Source organism: Capricornis sumatraensis, chromosome X (genome assembly GCF_032405125.1).
Source record: "Capricornis sumatraensis isolate serow.1 chromosome X, serow.2, whole genome shotgun sequence".
In the NCBI taxonomy this organism is placed as follows: Eukaryota; Metazoa; Chordata; class Mammalia; order Artiodactyla; family Bovidae; genus Capricornis; species Capricornis sumatraensis.
Window position 1 is genome coordinate 126,488,830 of NC_091092.1, and position 23,917 is coordinate 126,512,746.

The 23,917-nt window shown below is 42.0% G+C and overlaps 1 protein-coding gene across 1 annotated transcript in view; it reads left to right on the plus strand.

The window, feature by feature from the left end:
- MAP3K15 (mitogen-activated protein kinase kinase kinase 15) overlaps positions 1 to 23,917 on the plus strand; it is a 142,440-nt gene that overhangs the window by 106,901 nt on the left and 11,622 nt on the right. The window contains exons 13-18 of the mRNA XM_068962887.1: positions 597 to 692; positions 6,983 to 7,070; positions 8,855 to 8,988; positions 10,967 to 11,094; positions 14,552 to 14,682; positions 14,879 to 14,984. Coding sequence (XP_068818988.1) covers positions 597 to 692; positions 6,983 to 7,070; positions 8,855 to 8,988; positions 10,967 to 11,094; positions 14,552 to 14,682; positions 14,879 to 14,984 — 683 coding nt within the window. The remainder of the gene's footprint in view (positions 1 to 596; positions 693 to 6,982; positions 7,071 to 8,854; positions 8,989 to 10,966; positions 11,095 to 14,551; positions 14,683 to 14,878; positions 14,985 to 23,917) is intronic.

Here is a 23,917-nt window from a genome sequence, read left to right on the forward strand (position 1 = left end):
ATGAAACCCATCAGGAGATGGACTATAATAATTTTCTGTCACTGGGGATTCCAGGCACGGTGAACTTTGCCTGTTTGAGAAGCTGTAGAGTCAGATCCAGGCCTTTGGTGTGGATGGACCAGATATCATTTAAAGGCCTTTCTTGAGCTAAGTGGCCATGTTTATTTCCATTTGCTTTATGTGACCACAGATGCTGTGTCATTTTTCAAGTCCAGAAATTTCTTTGATACCATAATAAATTATTTCACAGTTACCTTTTTTATGACCTTATAAACTCTTGAAGATAGAGACCGTATTTTATTCCCCTTCTTGCTTCCCATATGCTTTGCTTAGCACTGAATATATAGTAAGTTCTTAAAGCATAGTAAAGTCTGTCAATGAATACAGACTCAAATATAAGCAAGATTAAATGCCCCTCTGATTTAAATTTCATGGAGAAATTGGAGTCATTTTGGTGTGGGGGAGATTTGTTAAAACTGTAATGAAACTTTCAGATTTGTAAACTGGAAGAAAAGCTGTTACTAGATTTTTCTCCAACAATTTAAATTGGTATCAAACTATATAAATAAGCATTCTTGTGTTTTGAAACTTTATAGCATATCCAAGTTCGACGAACGGTGTTGTTTTCTTTACGTCCATGATAATTCTGATGACTTTCAAATCTACTTTTCCACTGAAAACCAGTGCAGTAGGTGAGTTATAATCTGATTCAGATATTTTCAGTCTGATAACGGTGGGTCACTTTTAAAGGGTCTCTGTTGTGAAAAGTATTTGCTATACTGCCTTCCCTGAAGTTTTACCTTCAGTTCAGTTCAGTCGCTCAGTTGTGTCCAACTCTTTGTGACCCCATGAATCGCAGCACGCCAGGCCTTCCTGTCCATCACCAACTCCCGGAGTTCACTCAGACTCACGTCCATCGAGTCCGTGATGCCATCCAGCCATCTCATCCTCTGTCGTCCCCTTCTCCTTCTGCCCCCAATCCCTCCCAGCATCAGTCTTTTCCAATGAGTCAACTCTTCACATGAGGTGGCCAAAGTACTGGAGTTTCAGCTTTAGCATCATTCCTCCCAAAGAAATCCCAGGGCTGATCTCCTTCAGAATGGGCTGGTTGGATCTCCTTGCAGTCCAAGGGACTCTCAAGAGTCTTCTCCAACACCACAGTTCAAAAGCATCAATTCTTCGGCGCTCAGCTTTCTTCACAGTCCAACTCTCACATCCATACATGACCACTGGAAAAACCATAGCCTTGACTAGACGGACCTTAGTCGGCAAAGTAATATCTCTGCTTTTGAATAAAGTTTTACCTTATGGGAAACAATTTTTACAGCTTTGTTGAGATGTAATTCACCTAGCATGCAATTTTCTCATTTTAAATTGTACAGTTTCATCTTTTTTTTTTTAGTATGTTCACAGTTTTTCAGCCATCACCATAGTCTAATTTTAGAATATTTTAATCACCCCTAGAAGAAACCTAGTATCCATTAACAGTCTCTGCCCATTTTCTCTCAACTTAATCCTCCAATCTCAGTCCTGTACAGACACTGAATCTACTTTGTGTCTTTATGAATTTACCTATTCTTGATGTTTCATATATATATATATATATATATATATATATATATATATATAAAATCATATAATACATGAGCTCTTGTGACTAGCATCCTCCTTGTGTCATTAAATTTTCAAGTATCATCCATGTTGTAACATGATTCAGAACTTCATTCCTTTTTTTGGCTAAATAATATTCCATTGTCTGGATATATTTGATTTGTCTGTTCATTACTTGAAAGGCGTTTGGGTTATTTTCACATTTTGGCTATTGCGAATAATGCTGCCATGAACATTCACATGCAGGTTTTCATGTGAACTTAATGTTTTAATGTCTCTTGGAGTCAAATTACTGGGTCTTACAAGTAATTCTGTATTTAACTTTGAGGAACAGCCAGACTGTTTTCCCAATTGACATTCCCATCAGCAACATATAGGGGTTCCAATTTCACCACATCCTCCCAATACTTGTTATTGTCTGTCCTTTTTATTGTAGCCATCATACTGAGTGTTAGGTAGAATCCCATTGTGGTTTTGTTTTGCATTTCCCTAACGACTAATAACTTTTCTTCCAAGGAGGAAGCATCTTTTAATTTCATGGCTATAGCACCATCTGCAGTGATTTTGGAGCCCCCCCAAATTAAGTCTGTCACTGTTTCCACATATTAAAAAGCAGAGACATTACTTTTCCAACAAAGGTCCATCTAGTCAAGGCTATGGTTTTTCCTGTGGTCATTTATGGATGTGAGAGTTGGACTATAAAAAAAACTGAGCAGCAAAGAATTGATGCTTTTGAACTGTGGTGTTGGAGAAGACTCTTGAGAGTCCCTTGAACTGCAAGGATATCCAACCAGTCCATCCTAAAGGAGATCAGTCCTGGGTGTTCATTGGAAGGACTGATGTTGAAGCTGAAGCTCCAATACTTTGGCCACCTGATGCAAAGAGCTGACTCATTTGAAAAAACCCTGATGCTGGGAAAGATTGAAGGCTGGAAGAGACGGGGACGACAGAGGATGAGATGGTTGGATGGCATCACCGACTCAATGGACATGAGTTTCAGTAAACTCCAGGAGTTGGTGATGGACAGGGAGGCCTGGTGTGCTGCAGTCCATAGGGTCGCAAAGAGTCGGACACAACTGAGCAACTGAATTGAACAACTAATAATACTGAGCATCTTTTCAGGGTCTTATTAGCCATTTATGTATCTCCTTTGGAGAACTACCTACTCAAATTCTTTGCCGAATTAAAACAATTTTTTAACTTTTTATTTTGGAACATATTCAGACCTATGAGAATGGTTCAAAAAATAGTACAAAGAATTTCCATGTTTCACTAAGAACGTCCCAGTGTTAACCATTTGTGACCATGTTTGTTTTACGTTCTCTCTGTAAACAGATGACTATCTTTTTCTGAACTGTTGAAGAGTAAGTTGTAGACATGATGATCCATCACCTCTCAGTACTTGACTGCATATTTCCCTAAACACAAGAACATTCGCTTATGTAATCACAGTGCAGTTATCAGAACAGGAAAGAGAGATTGATGTGGCACTGTCATTTACAAACCTTATCCAAATTTTATATATTGTTCCACTGATGTCCTTTATAGTGAAACAAAAAAATATTTTTTCTCTGGCTCATGATCTGATGCAGGATCATATGGTAACATTTAGCTGTCATGTCTGCATAGTCCTCTTCAAAGAATACAGTTTATTGTATACAATCCTTCAGTTAGGGTTAGTTTGCTGTTCCCCCATGAATACGTTAATGTTTTGCATTTGGGGTGGGAATACCATGGATGTGATGCCATATCCTACTCACTATATCACACTGGGAGACATCCAATATCTTTGTCTCATTACTGGTGACATTAAGTTGGCTCACCTAGCGAAAATTTGACAAGTTTCTCTGAACTTTGCCCATTTTTAATTGGGTGGTTGATATTTTTGTTAATGAGTTTTAAGAGTTCCTTTTACATTCTGGATACAAGGCCCTTATCAGCTGTATGAATTGTCAGTGTTTCCTCCCATTCTGTGGGTTGTCTTTTTACTCTGCTGATGGTGTCATTTGCAGCATGAAAGTTTTAAGTTTTGTGGCAGTCCAATCTATTTTTTCTTCTGTCATTTGTGCTTTTGATGTCATATCTAAGAGGGCTTTGCCTAACCCAAGATTTTCTCTGGTGTTTGTTTTCTTCGAAGGGTTTTATAATTTTAGCTCTAATTATTTAGGTCTCTGATCCATTTTGAGGTTTCTTTTTATATGGTATGAGGTAGGGGGTCCAACTTCAATCTTCTATACGTGAATATGTGGTTATCTCAATACTCTTTGTTGAAAAGACTGTGTTTTCTTCCATTGAATGGTATTGGCACTTAAAAAAAAATTAGTTGACCATAAATGTAAACATTTATTTCTGGACTTTCACTTCTGTTCCATTGATCTGTATGTCTATCCTTATGATGCTCCCACATTTTCTTGATTATTATAGTATTGTAATAAGTTGTAAAATCAGAAAATGTGAGTCCTCCAATTTGGTTCTGTTTCTCATAGTCATATTAACTATTGCCAGTACTTCCATGTCTGAATCTTAGAATCAGCTTGTTGATTTCTTCAGGAAAGGTCACTGGGGTTTTGGCAGGTATTACCCTGGATATGTAGATCAATTTGAGAGGCTTTGCCACCCTAACCATATTAAGTCTTCCATCCATAGCATTTCTTTCTATTTGTTTAGGTTGTCTTTCTTTCAACAATTTTTGTTGTTTCAATGTATAAGTCTTATACTTTTTTGTTATATATATATATATATATATATATATATGTATCTTCTTGTTTTTGATACTATTGTAAGTGGAGTTTTTCAAATTTTATTTTCAGAGTGTTCATTGCTGGTGTATAGAAATACACTTGATTTTTTTATATTGATTTAGTGTCCTGCAAATTGGCACTCACTAATTAGTTCTAATAGTTTGTCTTGAATTCCTTAGGGTTTCCTGTGTACACGATCATGTCATCTGCAGAGAGCGATAGTTAGGAGTTCTTCCTTTCCAACCTGGATGCCTTTCTTTCTTTTTCTTGCCAAATTGTCCCGACTAGACTCTCTGGTATAATGTTGAGTAGAAGTGGTGAGAGAAGACATCCTTGACTTGTTCCTGAACTTAGGAGGAAAGCATCTAGTCTTTCACCATTAAGCATGATATTACTGGTACGTTTTCCATAGGTAACCTTTATCAGGTTGAGGAAGATTCCTTTATTCATAGTTTGTCTCTGAGAGCTTGCATCATGTAATTTGAGAACGTTTTAATTCAGTGTGTCTCAGAGAGTCATTATCACAACATATTTAGAAATCAGACAAAATATCAACCCAGAGAACGCTTGGGTCACAATTTTCAACTTAGACTTGGAAAATGCTGTCAAATGTCATGTAGAATATCCTTTTACTACAGAGTTTAGCTTTCTGACACTCATTCTGTCCTCAGTGCCTTTTCTTGCCATGTGTTTAAATTATTTTTTAATTGAGATGTCGCATACATACAAGTGAAGTGCATACAGTGTGGTAAATGTATCAGCACCCCAGCAGGTGCTCCATGCCCCTTCCTAGTCATTAAACCCATTCCCAGTGGTAATTATTTTGATTTCTATCATCAATAGTTAGTTTTGCCTGTTCTTAAACTTCGAATAAATAGAATCATAAAGTGGGTACTCTTATTTCTCACTTCTCTCTCTATGATTTCAGCCATATTGTAAGTATTAGTTCATCTTTTTTTTCACTTTGTAGTATTCCACTGTGGATATATGTGACAGTTTATCTGTTCTAGCAAACATTTGAATTATTTCCAGTTTGGAGCCATTATCATCAAAACTGCTGTGAACACCGTTGTGCGTGCCTTTCAGTGAACATATTCGTTGATTTCTGTACAGTATGTACTTAGGAATGGAGTTATTAGATTATAGGGGAGGTTTATATTCAGCTTTGGTAGATACTGACAGTACTTTTCCAAAGTGGTCATATCAATTTATACTGCCACCAGTTATGTATGAGGGTTCCAGTTGTTCCATGTTCTCAACATTTGACCCTGTTTTTTCAATGTTATTGTGTTGAGTGCATACCATATGTTTCCTAAGAAGCCTGACTTATCACGTTTCCCAGCTTTCAAAGTTTAGAAGAAATGGAGATGGGATGTGTTAGAGAAGAACATTTTAATGTTTTGTAGAAATTCCCTTAAAGTCTGCAATATTCTTCCCTGCTACCCTAAGAGAGAATACTGAATACAGACCTTCTGAGGCAAGTCATTTGTATGCGAAGAAACAACTGCACAAGTTTAGGGAGTGGCTGATGTGGCTCAGCCAGCATTTGTGAGGAAGATCTATGGATTAGAGTTGATACTAAGCTTAGTCTACATGAAGAGAACGATGAGGTTGTCTTATGCGTTTCCTTCTCACCCTCCCCTTATGCAGGACCTTATTTGTCACTAAGAGCTAGAGTATTGGCAACTTGGGAGGTGATGATCCCACTATCCTTCGTACTCATTCTGAGTCACTCAGTTGTGTCATAATTCTTTTGTGACCCCACGGACTAAAGCCTACCAGGTTCCTCTGTCCATGGATTTCCTAGGCAAGAATACTAGAGTGGGTTGCCATTTCCTTCTCCAGGGGACTTCCCTGACCCAAGGATCAAACCCCTGCCTCCTGTTTAGCAGACAGATTCTTTATTACTGAGCCACCTGGCAAGCCTGCTGCCCCCACCCCCCACCGGCAATATCCTCAGCACTGATTAAATTACCCGTGAAACACTGGTCTCAGGGCCAGACTTGAAGAATAATATAGCACAGGGATACCTTTGAGGAATTACCAGTTAATGAAATGATTTATTAACAAGTACTAGGGGAAACATTGAGGGCACAAGAAGGAAAGACTTACAGGGAGAAGATAGAATTATGTGTTGGGTTGGCCAAAAAGTTTCTTCCAGGTTTTTTTTTTTTTTTTTTTTTTTCCCCATAAGATGCTACGGAAAAGCCTGAACAAATTGTTTGGCCAACCCAATACCTATTTAATCGGCAGTTATGCACAAAAGAGACTAATTCTAAGCAGTCTGTTAATGGGACCCCCATAAAAAAGAAGTCTTAGTTCAATATAAGTGAGGCATTTCTCATCGAGTTCAGTGAAGGATGCGTTGCCTTGTGAGGTAATGAGTTCTCTGACACTGGGGGTATTCAAGTATCAATGAGCCACCCAGTTGGTGGGGATGCATATCATATGGGTATTTAAACTAGATTAGATAGCCATGTCAGAAAAGTACCATGTCAGTTCAAGGGGTGGAGTGATTGCTCTGTAACTTGTAGTTTATATTTAATCACAGTTTAATGTACTAAGGATAAGTTTGAGGTAAGGAATAGGAATAATCATAGTTAACAGCATCTTTGTGATTGGTGTTCTAGGTTTTGCTCTTTGGTCAAAGAGATGATAGCCAATGGAGTGGGCAGCACAGTGGAGCTGGAGGGAGAGACTGATGGGGATACCTTAGAGGTGAGTCGCAGAAGACCTGGAACATGGAAAAAGTTATTTATTGTGCTTTTGATACTTAAAGAAAATGTCCCATTTTTTTGTGTGAAAGTTCTTTGTGTGTATTTTTAAGTAATCATTTATGAATAAGCTAGCAACCACTATTCATGACTGTCAGAGATTAAATTTAATGCATCTCTATAGAAAAACCTCATTAATTTGGGACCCCCATCAACCAGAATGTGTAAGAAAAATCTGACATGGACTAGACTAAAATTCCCTTCGGTGTACAACTGACAGAAAAGCTTTTTCTATGCTAATTAATATTTGTAAAACCACAAGAGCAATAGTTAGACAACTAGAAGCAGACTTTTTCATTTATGTCTGAACTGACTTTAGTTATTTCTACTGCATATATTAAATATAATGATATTGATGTTCAGAAATTAATGTTAATTTCTTAATATTAAGAAAATAATATTCAGAAAGGATCATCGTAAGCTTTTTTTGGACAGTATAGTGATGGTTCACAGATACAACACCACTACACATGTGTTTAAATCTTGCATAATTTGTCAGACTTACCACTAATTCAGATCCATGTAATTCAGTGAGTTTTAATTATACTTTCAAGTGAGCTGAAATTAGTTCTTTGAGGTTTCTTTCAGAAAATATCAAAGGGATTCATTTTCATAATTGAGTCAGGTACTCGAATTCTTAGCTTAGAATCAAAGTTAGTTGTAAAAATGAACTGAGTGATGCCCTTTGAAGGTAACAAATGTGGGGGCAGAGGAAGGTGGGAGATAAAAGCCTGTTATGAATGTCTGGTTGTCTGGCTGATGTCTGGTTAAATCAGACAGTGATGGGACCCACTAGTAATTGTAATTGTTGTGCGCATCCCTAGATGTGGGTGGGAAGGGACGCATATGCATGTCCCGTGCACTTCTGTAAGGAGGCATGGTGGGACATAGAAAATAACAGAAAGAATGCCTGACTACTTCTGCTTTAAATAAATATTGCTCAGCCTGGAGTTCCATTTGTTTTTATCACTGAGAAGAACGAACTGGAATGAAGCTGTACAATTTTTTGTTACTTTATTTTTTTGGCCGCACCACATGGCATGTGGGATCTTGGTTCCCCAACCAGGGATTGAATCCATGCCCCCGGCAGTGGAAGCACGGAGCCCTAACCACTGGACCACCAGGGAAGTCCCACAGGTTTTTGATGATAAGATTGGGGGAATAAAAGAGCAATACTAATGACAGGTGGAATTTTGCAGTATGTGTTTAGTGCTAGATCTGTACCTCTAAAAGTAGGGGTGGGGCAGCATGTGTACTTTGTATGAAATCAGTTTTATTTGCCTTCAGTTCTCTTCTGGGCTATATAGTAAGTGGTTGCTTTCCTGACAAGTTGATAGACATCATGCAGGAAGGCACCTGTCTGTGGTACTCAACATGATTAGGCGCATGTTTATTTTGTCTTTTTAAAAAATTTTAAATAATTTTTTCTTGGGGTATAGTTGCTTAGAAGTATTTTTAAAATTGCAGCATTAAAGTGGAGAGAGATCTCCAACAGGTCAGCCCACCAAGTTACAAATGAGCTATAGTTTTAAATTTCTTATATTCATTTCATTAAACCGTATTATGAATATATGAGTAACTCAGAACTCTACTCCTTCAAAGTAATTAATTAATTAAAAATACTTAAGAAATGTAACCTGCCTGGTACTCAAATAATGTTATTTGTAATTTTTTTTGAATTGCAGGACAGTGTGTGGGCTTTTTTATCTCATTACTTTTTTTCTATAGTATGAGTACGACCATGATGAGAAAGGTGAGAGAGTGGTGCTGGGGAAGGGCACGTATGGAGTCGTGTACGCTGGCAGAGATCTGAGCAATCAAGTGCGAATAGCCATCAAAGAAATTCCAGAGAGAGACAGCAGGCAAGTCAGGCGGGCCTTCGCAGCTGCCACCCCCATACCCCAGGTCCCATGTGCCCCACTGATGGTGCAGAGGAGGGAGTAAGGGTGAAAGCTTTCTGTCATCAAGAAGTTATAAGTTTTTTTCTCATAAGGGTGATCTGCTTTTATTCTCTGCATGTTGTAAATGGATCAAGAAAATGGAACAACTTCACTTACAGGCATGTGGATTGCAGAGTCACATTTTAAAAGAGGACTGTAGTTTTTTTCCCACCCATCAGGTAGAAATGAACATTTTTACATTGATATTTGTTTGCCAATATTTTTAAATGTGACTCAGTGCCTTAGTTCCCATTGTAACAATTTTAAATGGCTATGATGTATTCAGGTGTATCATTGCAGAAAATGTGGTAAAAAGAAATTTGGTTTTTTGCAATACAGACTTTTTTTTACAGTACCCTGCCTTTCAACCTCACCCATAGATTTTAGAGTATTTTTTTTAACCACCAGTACTAGCAATTTGTTTCTCATACATTTTTTAGTGTTAACTAAATGTTTATTCCATTTAAAATTCATACGCCTCCTAATTCTAAACAAGAACGTGTTGACTGTCAAATGTTTTTGTAGAGAAGCAACATACACAGTAATGACCATGGTATGAGAAACGGCAGCTCCCTGCTCCGCAGACACGCTCTGACCATGTCCGCAATGTTGCCTTCAGTGATGAACGCTGATGGATATGTGCAAACATCCCTACATCCAGGGGCTCAGTAAATTATTCGGGATAGAGAAGTGATTTCTAGCTGCTGTAGAACCCTTCATTGGGCTTCCCTGGTGGCTCGATGGTAAAGAATCCACCTGCAATGCAGGAAACTCGGGTTTGATCCCTGGGTCAGGAAGATCCCCTGGAGGAGGAAATGGCAACCCACTCCAGTAGTCTTGCTTGGAGAATCCATGAACAGAGGAGCCTGGCAGGCTACAGTCCATGGGGTCATAAAAAGTTGGACATGACTGAGCAACTAAATGACAACAAGGCCCTTCATCATTTATTCTTTTATTTATTCACGTGTTCATCCATTCCTTTTTAATGGGATTGAGCATTATGATATTTGAATTATAAGCCAGGATCTGAAATGAACTTGTCCACCTTCTAAGGCTAAGAAGGTTAAATGACTTCTCCAAGGACATGAAGAAACAAGACTAGGATCCAGTGTCTTGAATTCCTTGTCCAGTATTCTGTCTCTTATTTTCATGATGGATGGGGTGTTGCAGTTGTTTGTTGGGAGAAGCTGCTGGCATGAACAAATTGTCTGCTGTGACTTGACTGTAAGATGTAGGGCACTGGGGGGCTCTTGGGACGAGGCAGACAGTTTTAAAGATGTCGTCTGCCATGGGTTTGAAGGTCCTTGTGTACCATGTTAAGCAGTGTGGTTTCTTTGAATATTTATTTATGTATCTGGCTGCATTGGATCTTCGTTGGGGCCTGTGGGGTCCTGTGCGCTGTGGCTTTGGATGTAGCATGTGGGCTCCAGAGAGCACAGGTTCAACAGTTGCAGCCTGTGGGCCCAGTTGCCCCGCAGCATGCGGGATCCTAGTTTCCTGACCGGGGATCAAACCCACATCCCCTGCATGGGAAGGCAGATTCTCAACCACTAGACCATGAGGGAAGTCCCCAGCACTGAAGTCTTTATGTGGACTTTGTGAAGGGAAGTAATAAGATGAGGTGTGTGTTTTAGGAAGGAGGATTGTGGCAGCTGGAGGAGAACAGACCAAAGAGGCCAGAGGCTGAGGCTGGGAGGGCCATTAGGTGACTATTGCTGGAGTGAGTTTGCAGAGTAAGACTAGAACAGATGGGAAGCCAAGTAGTCTCCTGGGAGCCTGGGGAGAGAACATTCCCGGAAAGAAGAGATGGCTGGCAGCAGAGCAGGTACCGGCAGGACACGATGTAGACCCCAAGCCCCAGGAAGCTGGCAGGTGACACTGGCTTTGTTTTTGCTCCCAGGTACTCCCAGCCTCTGCACGAGGAGATCGCCCTGCACAAGTACCTCAAGCACCGCAACATTGTTCAGTACCTAGGCTCCGTGTCCGAGGATGGCTACATCAAGATATTTATGGAGCAGGTGCCTGGGGGTGAGTGCTTGCTGGTCTTCTGGTCTCACACCGTGAAAATCACTGACAAAAATACAACACGAGCACCGTTATCCATCCTGCCATTAAAAAATGACAGATGTGTTAGGTGTGGGAGGGCTTTTGTTTCCCAGAGGAGTCAGATGCAGATTTTGCAATGTCACATAAACAGTCCAGCCCTGATCTGGTAGTTCAGTCATCAAATATTCATTGAGGATCTGCTGCATGCCAGCCGCTGGGCCAAGCACTAGAGACATAGAAATGAATAAAGCATAGTCTCTGGCCTTGAGGCCTTCACAGTCTAGGAGTTGAAATATGCTTTGGAGGAGAGGGAACAGAGGTGTTTTTAATGACATTGCAAAATAACATGTTGACTGTAAAAGTGAACAACAGTGCTTGATCCACAAAGTCCCTGAAAACTGGCAGTAGTATGTGGGGGTAGGAGTCCCACCCATCTGGAGCCCACTGTCTAGTTTCAGTTGGTCCTTCCATCTGCAAGCTGTGTGACCTCAATTTTCTGTGAATAAATTTTAAAATTAGAGTGTTAATGCTGCTACTGCTGCTGCTGCTAAGTTGCTTCAGTCGTGTCCAACTCTGTGCGACCCCATAGATGGCAGCCCACCAGGCTCCCCTATACCTGGGATTCTCCAGGCAAGAACACTGGAGTGGGTTGCCATTTCCTTCTCCAATGCATGAAAGTGAAAAGTGAAAGTGAAGTCGCTCAGTCATGTCCAACTCTTCATGACCCCATGGACTGCAGCCTACCAGGCTCCTCTGCCCATGGGGTTTTCCAGGCAAGAGTACTGGAGTGGGCTGCCATTGCCTTCAATAAGTACTATAATAATTGGAGTAGTAAAAATTACGGGGGTCATGACACTATCTCAGTGTTGGATTGGGTAAATGAGGTAATGGATATAAGGCTCTCAAAATGGTACCAGGCAGAGAACAAGGACTCAGTAAGTGCTCATTTTAAGAAAATAATGATAAAATTAATAATAATCTAAAAACCTTGAAATCTGTATTCCATTGTTCATTCAACCCATAGTTATTAAGAGCCTGCCATTACATTAAAAGCCTAATTATCTTAAGAGCCAGGCAGTTCAGTTCAGTCACACAGTCATGTCTGACTCTTTGCGACCCCATAGACTGCAGCACGCCAGGCCTCCCTGTCTATCACCAATTCCCGGAGTTTACTCAAACTCATGTCCACTGAGTCGGTGATGCCATCCAGCCATCTCATCCTCTGTCATCCGCTTCTCCTCCTGCCTTCAATCTTTCCCAGCATCAGGGTCTTTTCAAATGAATCAGTTCTTCACATCAGGTGACCAAAGTATTGGAATTTCAGCTTCAGCATCAGTCTTTCCAGTGAATATTCTGGACTGATTTCCTTTAGGATGGACTGGTTGGATCTCCTTGCAGTCCAAGGGACTCTCAAGAGTCTTCTCTGACACTATAGTTCAAAAGCATCAGTTCTTCGGTGCTCAGCTTTTTTTATAGTCCAACTCTCACATCCATACATGACCACTGGAAAAACCATAGCTTTGACTAGATGAACCTTTGTTGGCAAAGTAATGTCTCTGCTTTTGAACATGCTGTCTAGGTTGGTCATAACTTTTTTTCCACGTAGCAAGCGTCTTTTATTTTTATTTTTATTATTTTTTATTTTTTTTAAGCGTCTTTTAATTTCATGGCTTCAGTCACCATCTGCAGTGATTTTGGAGCCCCAAAAATAAAGTCTGACACTGTTTCCATTGTTTCCCCATCTATTTGCCATGAAGTGATGGGACCGAATGCTATGATCTTAGTTTTCTGAATGTTGAGCTTTAAGCCAACTTTTTCACTCTCCTCTTTCACTGTCATCAAGAGGCTCTTTAGTTCCTCTTCACTTTCTGCCATAAGGGTGGTGTCATCTGCATATCTGAGGTTATTGACATTTCTCCCAGCAATCTTGATTCCAGCTTGTGCTTCTTCCAGCCCAGTGTTTCTCATGATGTACTCTGCATATAAGTTAAACAAGCAGGGTGACAATATATAGCCTTGACATACTCCTTTCCCAATTTGGAGCCAGTCTGTTGTTCCATGTCCAGTTATAACTGTTGCTTCTTGACCTGCATACAGATTTCTCAGGAGGCAGGTCAGGTGGTCTGGTATTCCCATCTCTTTCAGAATTTTCCACAGTTTATTGTGATCCACACAGTCGAAGGCTTTGGCATAATCAGTAAAGCAGAAGTAAATGTTTTTCTGAAACTCTCTTGCTTTTTTGATGATCCAATGGATGTTGGCAATTTGATCTCTGGTTCCTCTGCCTTTTCTAAATCCAGCTTGAACATCAGAACAAGACCCGATTTTCCCCTCAGTCAGTCTCTCCCATCAGGAAGCTTCCATAAGCCTCATACCCTTTTCCATCAGAGGGCAGACAGACTGAAAACCACAATCACAGGAAAATAACCAGTCTGATCACATGGGCCACAGCCTTGTCTGTCTCAATGAAACTATGAGCCATACCATTTAGGGCCACCCAGGATGGACGGGTCATGGTGGAGAGTTCTGACAAAACGTGGTCCACTGGAGAAGGGAATGGCAAACCACCTCAGTATTCTTGTCTTGAGAACCCCATGAACAGTATGAAAAGGCTAGATTTTGAGGGTTATATTTAAGATGAAGTGCAGTCTCGTCTTCCCTCAAGCTGCTCATAGCCTAAGCAGAGAATCTGAATTGGTATTCCAGGTATAAGATCTGAGGATGACCACAGAGTTGGAGATAGATGTGTACCCCCCTTCTGCAGATGGAGAAACTGAGGCATAGCACCACACTGTGTAAGGGAGACTAGCTGATGCCAAGGGCCTGGGCAGTGAGCTCAGAAACACAGGGTCAGCAGGCGGTGAAGGGAGGTTTTCTTCTGGCCTCAAGGTTCAGTGTTTCATAGTGTAATAGGGGTGTAACATTAAGACAGTCCTGCCCCTGGGACCTGGCCTTGGGAGCTTCTCACATTGAGCACCAAGAACCCCAGCCTCCTGTGATCCCAGTCCCAGTCTCCCTCAGGGGCCCTTCACTCTGCTCCTGTCCACCTCTGATTTCAGGGTGAGATGCTGGTGCAGGACCTACAGTGTTAGGCCAGCCCTCCAAGTTCAGAGAGCACTGCCACGCTCTCTTCCAGACTCCCTGCAGCTGAACAGAGCTAAGCTCCAAGGTGGCCTGGCTGAGTTTCAGGGGTCACCAGGAGTTCCTTCCCACCCTCCACCTCTGGTCAGCCTCATGGGCCAAGTCTCATCCAGTCCCTTCTCTGCTTGCACATCTGGGAAACAGGCCATAAAGACGGAAGAAAGACTGTGCATTTAGGCCAGATACAGTGATGTGGGCACAAGTGCTTCCATCATTTTAGAAACGGCACATTTTATTTCCCTGAACCTGTATACTTGAATCTTCATCACCTTAAGGAGCTTTCTGCTGTGTCTGCCAGGAAGCCTTTCAGCTCTTCTGCGATCAAAGTGGGGGCCGATGAAGGAGCCCACCATCAAATTCTACACCAGGCAGATCCTGGAAGGCCTCAGATACCTGCATGAAAACCAGATTGTGCACAGAGACATCAAGGTACTTGCTTGTCTGAGCCTCCGGGGTGTCGCTTTGCGTCTCAAATCACGGGAGCTGCGGGCACTGTCAGAGGGAGTGGATTGAGCAGAATCTAGTCTTCCTAGAGATGCATGGCCCTTGGTTAAGACCCAAGTCAGTTTTACATGAGTTTGTTGAACTCTGTCTTTAAGCATTTGATGTTCTTCCTTTTCCGAAGGGTGATAACGTTCTGGTGAACACCTATAGTGGAGTGGTGAAGATCTCCGATTTCGGCACCTCAAAACGTCTTGCAGGAGTGAATCCGTGTACGGAGACTTTTGCTGGTAAGCAGAACAAAGCTTGTTAGGGGGTGGCCATCCTGGAGTCAGGCTGCTGGAGCCGCAGTCCTTTGGGAGTTATCACCGAACACCTGAGTGCAACTGCTAATTGAGGTGGACTGTGTATTGTCCCCAACTTCAGAGCGTTTGAGTTCTGTCAGGATAACAAGCTCAGCCAGTTGCATCAACCAGGTTGCCTTACTTTCCTCTTTGTCTTCCAAGGTTGAATAGGTGTAGCACTCTGCTTGAGGTTTTCCAACAAAATGGCGGCATCTCTTTTAAGTTAATAGCACATTATTCAGAATCGTGAGTGATTCTGAGTAACAGTACCCTTCAGACAACTTACCAGGACATCTTATTGGTCCTTCATAAAACTGGCCTGTTAGTTTAGGGAATTCTGGCACCTCGTGCATTGATATGATGATTTTTCCAAGGGCAATTGATTCTTATGGGGAATATGGTATTCTTAGCAGATTTGAACACTTACGTTTTCTTTGCTGTGTGTCAGTGATAGAATCAGTTATGTGTTGCGAGGAACTGGATTCAAAGAGCGGTATAAACCTGTGAGCTAGCTTTCCATTTACTCAACCAGTAAGTAGAATGATGCTCGAAAGCTGCCTATGGCTTTTTGTTATTCCCACTTAAAAGCAAAACAGAAACTTTGATCCTTGGAAAGAAGTACAGATTTTGAATAAGTAAAGGTTTATGGTCCCCAAAGGTGTAATGAAAGGATCACAAAGCTCTGTTTGATGGAATTATGAAAGAGCACTTACAATATTATTAGTTCAGTTCAGTCGCTCAGTCATATCTGACTCTTTGCGACCCTATGGACTGCAGCACACCAGGCTTCCCTGTTCATCACCAACTCCCGGAGCTTGCTCAAACTCATGTCCATCGAGTTGGTGATGCCATCCAACTGTGTCATCCTCTGTCAATATTATACAATATTAAAGCTCCAGTATAAGCTATGAACGGCAGATGACTGTGTTCTATCCCTATAACACCAAACTGTAGAGTAGACAGACTTTGCCTTAGTTTGGGTGAATAATGTCTAGCTTCGACAGACTTTTCTTTAACAAGAGAGTTGTTGTGTGTCAGCCACTGGACGCCCACAGTGGAGACTCATTCTCTATCTGAAGAGAACTTTTATGCATCAGAAGTGACTTCTCAGTTGTAACACCAGGGGAGGTACATGCACCTCAAAATGGGGAACTTTTGAAGACCCCACCAGAATCTCCCAAGAAGTGTATTGAATTTTCATTCATTTTTTCTGATAATTATACTTACATATGTATATGTATGTGTATATATATGTATATTGACATGTATATATCACTGAGTATGTATGTATGCATGTATGACTGGCATATTTTTTTTTACTAGTCTAATGACTTTTTTTTTCCCTTTTCTTTGGAAGCCACCAGTTAGCTTGGTAATATATAGCAAGAGGGCTCTGATAGGGCCAGAAGTTATTCAAAGACTTGAAACCCCCAACAATTTATCTCATAATTACCATCCCCAAGGAGGAAAAAAATTCATAAAGAAAACACATGTATAATTCATTATAGCATATCACATTTTCCCAAGTAATTGGCTTGAGGCAGGAATTTTGCATTGCAAAATAATGCAGGGGTGTTTGGGGGATAATAAAGAAGGGGTCTCATTTGGGGTAGGAAATTCCCCTGCATATAATTGCTCTTTGCAAAACAGAGCGGTTCTGTAAAGGAATCTCAACGGCCTGGTGCCACAGTCCAGTTGGGTGCAGAGGGACGTGGTGAGGCATTTCTGTGCAAATGCCCAGAAGTTTTCAGAGCCTGGAAGGAGGGACAGAGGTTTCACACGACCTTATGGCCTGAAGTTCTCCCCTCCGGTGTTCCTCTGAAGGCTTTTTGCCGTAGCTATAAACCAGCTATAACAGGAGGAAGGGCCTTTATGACCAGGGTCAGCCCCCTTCACTTTTGGTTTTGCAACAGTTTTATCGAGGTTTAACTCACATATCATAAATGTACCCATTAAAAGTGCACATTTCGATGGTTTCTGGTAAATTTTCCAAGTTGTACAGCCATTGCTGCAAAGCAATTTTTGAGCATTGCCATCTCCCCCAAAACGGTGCCACCTTACAGTCAACCCCAGCCCACCACTGATCTATTCTGTCTTTGTTTATGTAGATGTTCCCACTCTAGAGATTTCTTATAAACAGAAAGATACCCTATGCGGTCCCTTGTGCCCAGCTTCTTATGCTTCACAGAATCTTTCTGATGTTCACCTGTGCTGTAGCTGTATCGGTATTTCATTCCTTTTCTGGCTGAATAGTATTCCATCATATGGATAAGACTGCATTTTGGTTTGGTTTGGTTTGATTTGTGGCTGCATTGGATCTTCCTTGCAGCAGGCTTTCTTTAGTTTTGGCTTGCAGGCTTCTCTTGCGGCAGCACTCGGGCTATAAAGTATGTGGGCTCAGTAGTTGCAGCATGTGGGATCTTAGTTCCCTGATCAGGGATCAAACCTACATTCCCTGCATTGGAAGATGGATTCTTAACCACTGGGACCACCCAGGAAGTCCCTAGACCACCTTTTGTTTATCCATCTACCAGTTAATGGCCATTAGATTGTTTCCCCTTTCTGGCTGTTGTGAACAATACCGCTGTGAACATTCAGATAGAAACCTCTGTGTGGAGATGCGGTTTCATTCCTCTCTGCTGGATACCCAGGAGTGGAACTTAGGACAGGAAGTCTCTCCTGATCTCTGGCTGTGAACAGCCTTGGTTCAAAGTCTGGCTCAACCACTTGCTAGCTCTGTGAGCTTGGACATGTTACTTAACCTCTCTGCATCTCAAGTTTCTTCATAAGTAGAACAGAGATGCTCATAATACTTACCTCGGAGGGTTTTTCTGTGGATTAAATTTATTGATACTGGAATGAAGCACTTTAACCACTGCCTGGCTCATAGCGAGTGAGGCTGAAGTCTGCATTAATGAAATAAATGCTAATTTACACTTAGAGCTGGCAGGAGCCTTTGAGAGAATCAGGTTTATGCGCATAACTAACGTGTTGAACCTGTTGGACTCAAAAGAGGTTAATTTTAATTTTTGTCTCCCATGGTCCCTTATATCCCGGGCCTTTCCCGTGACTTTTCCAGCCACCCTTAGCTAACAGAAAGAAAGGCCTAATGACACTTGGAGAAGCAAACGCAGTCCGAATCCATTCACTGGAAGGGTTCTGGCTGATACCCAGGCATGTCTTGTTTAATTGTGCTTTGCTTGGCTGCACTTCACAGATACTGCGTTTGTTTGTTTGTTTTTAACAAATTGAAGGTTTGTGGCAACTTTGCATCGTTAGATGACGGTGAGCATCTTTTAGTGATAGAGGATTATTTAATTAAGTCTGTACATTGTTTGGTTAGATATGATGCTTTGTTGTTGCTGTTTAGTTGCTCAGTCACGTCTGACTCTTTGAGACCTCATGGATCATAGCCCGCCAGGCTTCTCTGTACATGGGATTCTCCAGGCAAGAATACTGCAGTGGGTTGTCATTTCCTTCTCCAGGGGATCTTCCCGACCTATGGATCAAGCCTGTGTCTCCTGCATTGAGACTGCAGGAGATAAACTGCAGGCGGGTTTATCTATCACTGAGCCATCAGGGAAGCCCCTGATATAATGCAACTGCACATTTAATCGACTGTAGTATATGTGAGCATAACTTTTCCATGTGCTCAGAAGGCAAAAAGCTCCTGTGACTCACTGTATTGAGATACTCACTTGATTGTGGTAGTCTGGATTCGAACCTGCAGGATCTCAGAGTCTGCCTGTGCTCATCCACACACTGGTCCCCATGCAAAGGGCGGACTCCTCGCCCCTGTCCCTGCTGGTCCGTGGCAGGGCCGCAGGGGTCGGGGTGTTGGCCTTGACTCCGTCCCTCACCTCCTGTCCTTAGTGGCTGTGAGCAGGAGAAAGGGACAGGGAACGTTTTCACTTGATGGACACTATTCTAAGTGGCCTCCTGTGCTCTGGGCCTGGCTGATGGTCGTTGCTAACTCTTTGCTGCCGGCTCCCTCTAAATGTAACTCCAGAGTCCTCAGCAGGGACCTGTCCTTCAGCTGACTGCCCCCTGTCCCCTCACCCTGATCTGATACCCTGCACCATATAACTACCTCTCTGTCTTTTTCTACTGAGGGAAGCAGGCCCTGGAAAGGCTGTCTTTGAGCAGGATTCCCTTTAAAAAGACCCTCCAGCTATATGTCTACAATGAGTTCTACATCTGGTGTCCAGGATTTATGTGCCTTTTACCTGCTGTTAAGAGGGTGTGGTGATCTCCCCCAACCATATGGTCCCCTCTCTGCTGCTGTCAGCTGCTTTTGCTCCCATGGAAACTAGTCCTCTGTGCGGTGTCTTTGCTGGAGACACGTACATACGGGACTCTGAGCGGGCCCCATGAGGAGCCCTCACAGGATCTGGGTGTGGAGGATGTGGCAGCCCCTCCCTCCAGGCCCATCCCTGGGGCAGGACAACTGGGTAACCCTGGAAAGGGTTGTACTGGAAACTGGAAAGCTGCACCTTACTTCTCTTTTCGCTACTTCATTAAGTTTTGAAACTTTGGGCTCTAACACTGTCCAGGGGCCTCTAGAAGATGCTGACACATGTGGCCTCCTTTCAGGTGCACTTGTCTTGAGTGGATGTTGAGTTGCTTGAGTCGCCATGCCCCACACCCTTCTGGAGACAGCCCTTCCCCACTCATGTAATGGGACAGCATAGACTTCCCAGCACCACTGTCTCCAAAAAAGTCACTTTCACCCTACCATCCCCACCCCCAGAAGAAGGTTTCTGTGGGTCCCCTGGTCACCATCTTTTGCACCCATGTAGGTACCTGAAGGATCACAGGAAACTCCCTAAGAGAGCCAGATGTAAGGTGAGCAAAATTTCCAGGATTGCTCCATTCATTTGCCCCACCATGGCATCTTCACTTGGTTTTCTCCACAAAAGCCAGCCTGTAGTACAGCTCATGTATGCCCACAACATGCATGCTGTCTGAAGATGGTCCCTTGACTCTTAGAAACAGTTATGTGGATCCATCTCTGTGTCACTGCTGGCGTGACTCGGTGGTTCCCTATGAACACAGTAATAAGTAAAACAGGGCACCCAGGTTTCTATTACTGCCCTAGGCCTTCCAGTTATATGAGAAGTCACATTATGGCTTTGAAAATTCTTGCATCAGCTGCTCTGAATCAGGCAGCTTTCTCTTCAGTTGTGCTTCTGGATCCATTACTTTGATCAGCAGTGTCATGGTGTGTAGCTCTACATTTGAAGACCAAAGACCTGGGCTCTAGCTTGAATAATTTCCCTAGCTTCTCTGAGCCTCAGTTTCCTCATATATAAAATGAGAATGACAGTACATCATACCTCTTCTGAGCGTCCTTCATGGAGTTGTGAGAGTCAGATGGCCAGTGCTATGCAGAGATGCTTTGTAGCATGCTGTTGAATGCTAACTGGAAGTCAGATGTTGTGGCCAGAGCCTCCAAGATGGCCTCTAGTCATCCTTACCTCCTGGCATTCACAGCCTATTATTCCCCTCCCCTTGATCACTGCCTGGACTTAGTGACTTGCTTCGAATGAATAGATTAGAATAGGGTGGTGGTGTGTGATCTGGATGCTAGGTCAGAAAAGGCAGTGTGGCATTTCTCTTGCTTTCTGTTGGATTATACACTCTGGGGGAAGCCATATTTTAAGCCACCCTATGAAGGATCCCAGGTGGTGAGAAACCAAAGCCTCTTCCCAACCGTCACTTGAGCTTGGAAGTAGATCCTCGAGCTCCAGTCAGCCTTCAAATGACTGCAGCTCCAGCCAAAACTTTGGCTGCAGCCTAATGAAGGACCCTGGGCCAGATCTACCCAGCCCAGTTGTTCATAGATTCAAATCCTTAGAAACTGTGTGAGATCATAACTGTTGTTTTAAACTGCTAACCTTTGGGGTAGTTTATTATTTTTTTTCTAGCATGCGATATGTGTTTTTTTGGAGTATAATTGATTTACAATATTGTGTTAGTTTCAAGTATACAGCAAAGTTAATCAGTTTCGCGTATACATATATCCACTTTTCTTTAGATTCTTTCCCCATATAGACTATTAAAGACTAATGAGTAGAGTTCCCTGTGCTGTACAGAAGGTCCTTATTAGTTATTTATTTTGTGTATCAGTTCAGTTCAGTCGCTCAGTCGTGTCCGACTCTTTGCAACCCCGTGAATGGCAGCACCCCAGGCCTCCCTGTCCATCACCAACTCCCGGAGTTCACTCAAACTCATGTCCATCGAGTCAGTGATGCCATCCAGCCATCTCATCCTCTGTCGTCCCCTTTTCCTCCTGCTCCCAATCCCTCCCATCATCAGGGTCTGCCGGGCTGGAATAAGCACAAGCTGGAATCAAGATTGCTGGGAGAAATATCAATAACCTCAGATATGCAGATGACACCATCCTTATGGCAGAAAGTGAAGAGGAACTAAAAAGCCTCTTGATGAAAGTGAAAGAGGAGAGTGAAAAGTTGGCTTAAAGCTCAACATTCAGAAAACAAAGATCATGGCATCTGGTCCCATCACTTCATGGCAAATAGATGGGGAAACAGTGGAAACAGTGGCTGACTTTATTTTCTTGGGCTCCAAAATCACTGCAGATGGTGATTGCAGCCATAAAATTAAAAGACGCTTACTCCTTGGAAGGAAAGTTATGATCAACCTAGATACCATATTCAAAAGCAGAGACATTACTTTGCCAGCAAAGGTCCGTCTAGTCAAGGCTATGGTTTTTCCAGTGGTCATGTATGGATGTGAGAGTTGGACTGTGAAGAAGGCTGAGCACCGAAGAATTGATGCTTTTGAACTGTGGTGTTGGAGAAGACTCTTGAGAGTCCCTTGGACTCTGGGTGTTCTTTGGAAGCTAAAACTCCAATACTTTGGCCACCTCATGCAAAGAGTTGACTCATTGGAAAAGCCCCTGATTTTGTATATAGTAATGTATATATGTCAATCCCAATCTCCAAATTTATCCCTCCCCGCCTTCCCCCTGGTAATCATAAGTTTGTTTTCTACTTCTGTTTTGTAAATAGGTTCATTTGCACCTCTTTTTTTAATTCCACATGTAAGTGATATCATGATACTTGTCTTTCTCTGACTTACTTCACTTCACTCAGTATGACAATCTCTGGGTCCATCCATGTTGCTGCAGATGGCATTATTTCATTCTTTATATGGCTGAGTAATATTCTACTGTGTGTATGTAACACATCTGCTTTATCCATTTCTCTGTTGATGGACATTTAGGTTGCTTCCATGTCCTGGCTATTGTAAATAGCTCTGCGATGAACATTGGGGTGCATATATCTTTCTGAATTATGGTTGTCTTTGGGTGTATGCCCTGGAGTGGGATTGCTGGATCATATGGTAGTTCTGTTTAGTTTTTAAGGAACCTCCATACTGTTCTCCATAGTGACTGCACCAATTTACATTCCCAAAAAAGTGTGGGAGGGTTCCCTTTTCTCCACATCTTCTCCAGCATTTATTGTTTGTAGATTTTTTTGATTATGGTCATTCTGCCTGGCATGAGGTGATACCTCACTGTAGTTTTGATTTGCATTTCTCTGATAGTTAGTGAAGTTGAGCCTTTTCATGTGCCTTTTGACCATCCACATGACTTCTTCGGTGAAATGTCTGTTTGAATCTTCTGTCCATTTTTTATAGGATTTTTTTAAATTGAGCTGTATGAGCTGTTTGCATATTTTGGAGATTAATCCTTTGCCAGTTGCTTTGTTTGCAAATATTTTCTCCCATTCTGAGGGTTGTCTTTTTGTTTATGGTATCCTTTGCTGTGCAAAAGTTTTTGAGTGCAATTTGTTTTTATTTTCAGAACTCTAGGAGGTGAATCAAGAATGATTTTGCTACAATTTATGTTAAAGAGTCTTCTGGCTATTTTCCTCTAAGAGTTTTATAGTGTCCAGCCTTACATTTATGTCTGTAATCCATTTTGAGGTTTTTTTTTGTGTGTACATGGTCTTAGGGAGTATTCTAATTTCATTCTTTTACACATAGCTGTCTAGTTTTCCCAGCACCACTTATTGAAGAGGCTGTCTTTTCTCCATTGTATATTCTTGCCTTCTTTGTCAAAGATAAGGTGACCATAGGTTCATGGGTTTATCTCTGGGCTTTCTATCTTGTTCCATTGGTCTATATTTCTGTTTTTGTGCCAGTACCATACTGTCTCTATTGCTGTAGCTTTGTACTATACTTGAAGGCAGGGAGTCTGATTTCTCCAGCTCTGTTTTTCTTTGGGGTAGTTTAGTATATAGCAATAAATAACTGATATGGATGTCATTGTGAAGTCCCTGCCTTTAGAAACAGTGATGTTCACTATGGTTCCATATAATGAAAATCTCCAAATTTAGCATGAAGCAGACTAATCCTCCAATTGTGAAGCCATTATACTAAGGACAGTTGTTTAGTTGAGGTTAATAAGCCATTGCAATTTGGTTTATTACTATTTTCTACTGCTTCATAAGTTGCTAAGTTTATTCTCTTGCTCTTTTAAGAATTAACTTTTAGCGATTGTGTTAGTCAGGACCCAGGCAGGAAAACTGAAATCACCACAGTTATTTTGGGGCTTTCCAAGTGGTGCTGATGGTAAAGAATGTGCCTGCCCATGCAAGAGATGCAAGTTTGATCCTTGTGTTGGGAAGATCCCCTGGAGTAGGAAATGCCAACCGACTCCAGTATTCTTGCCTGGAGAATCCCATGGACAGAGGAGCCTGGCAGGATACAGTCCATGGGGTCACAAAGAGTTGGACACGACAGCACAGATGTGCACATGAAGTTTACAGAGAGAATTTAGTTGAAAGAACTGTTTACTGATAATCAGAAAGCAGCCTCCATCCCTGGGGCTTGAGGGAACAGAGAGGAGAGGA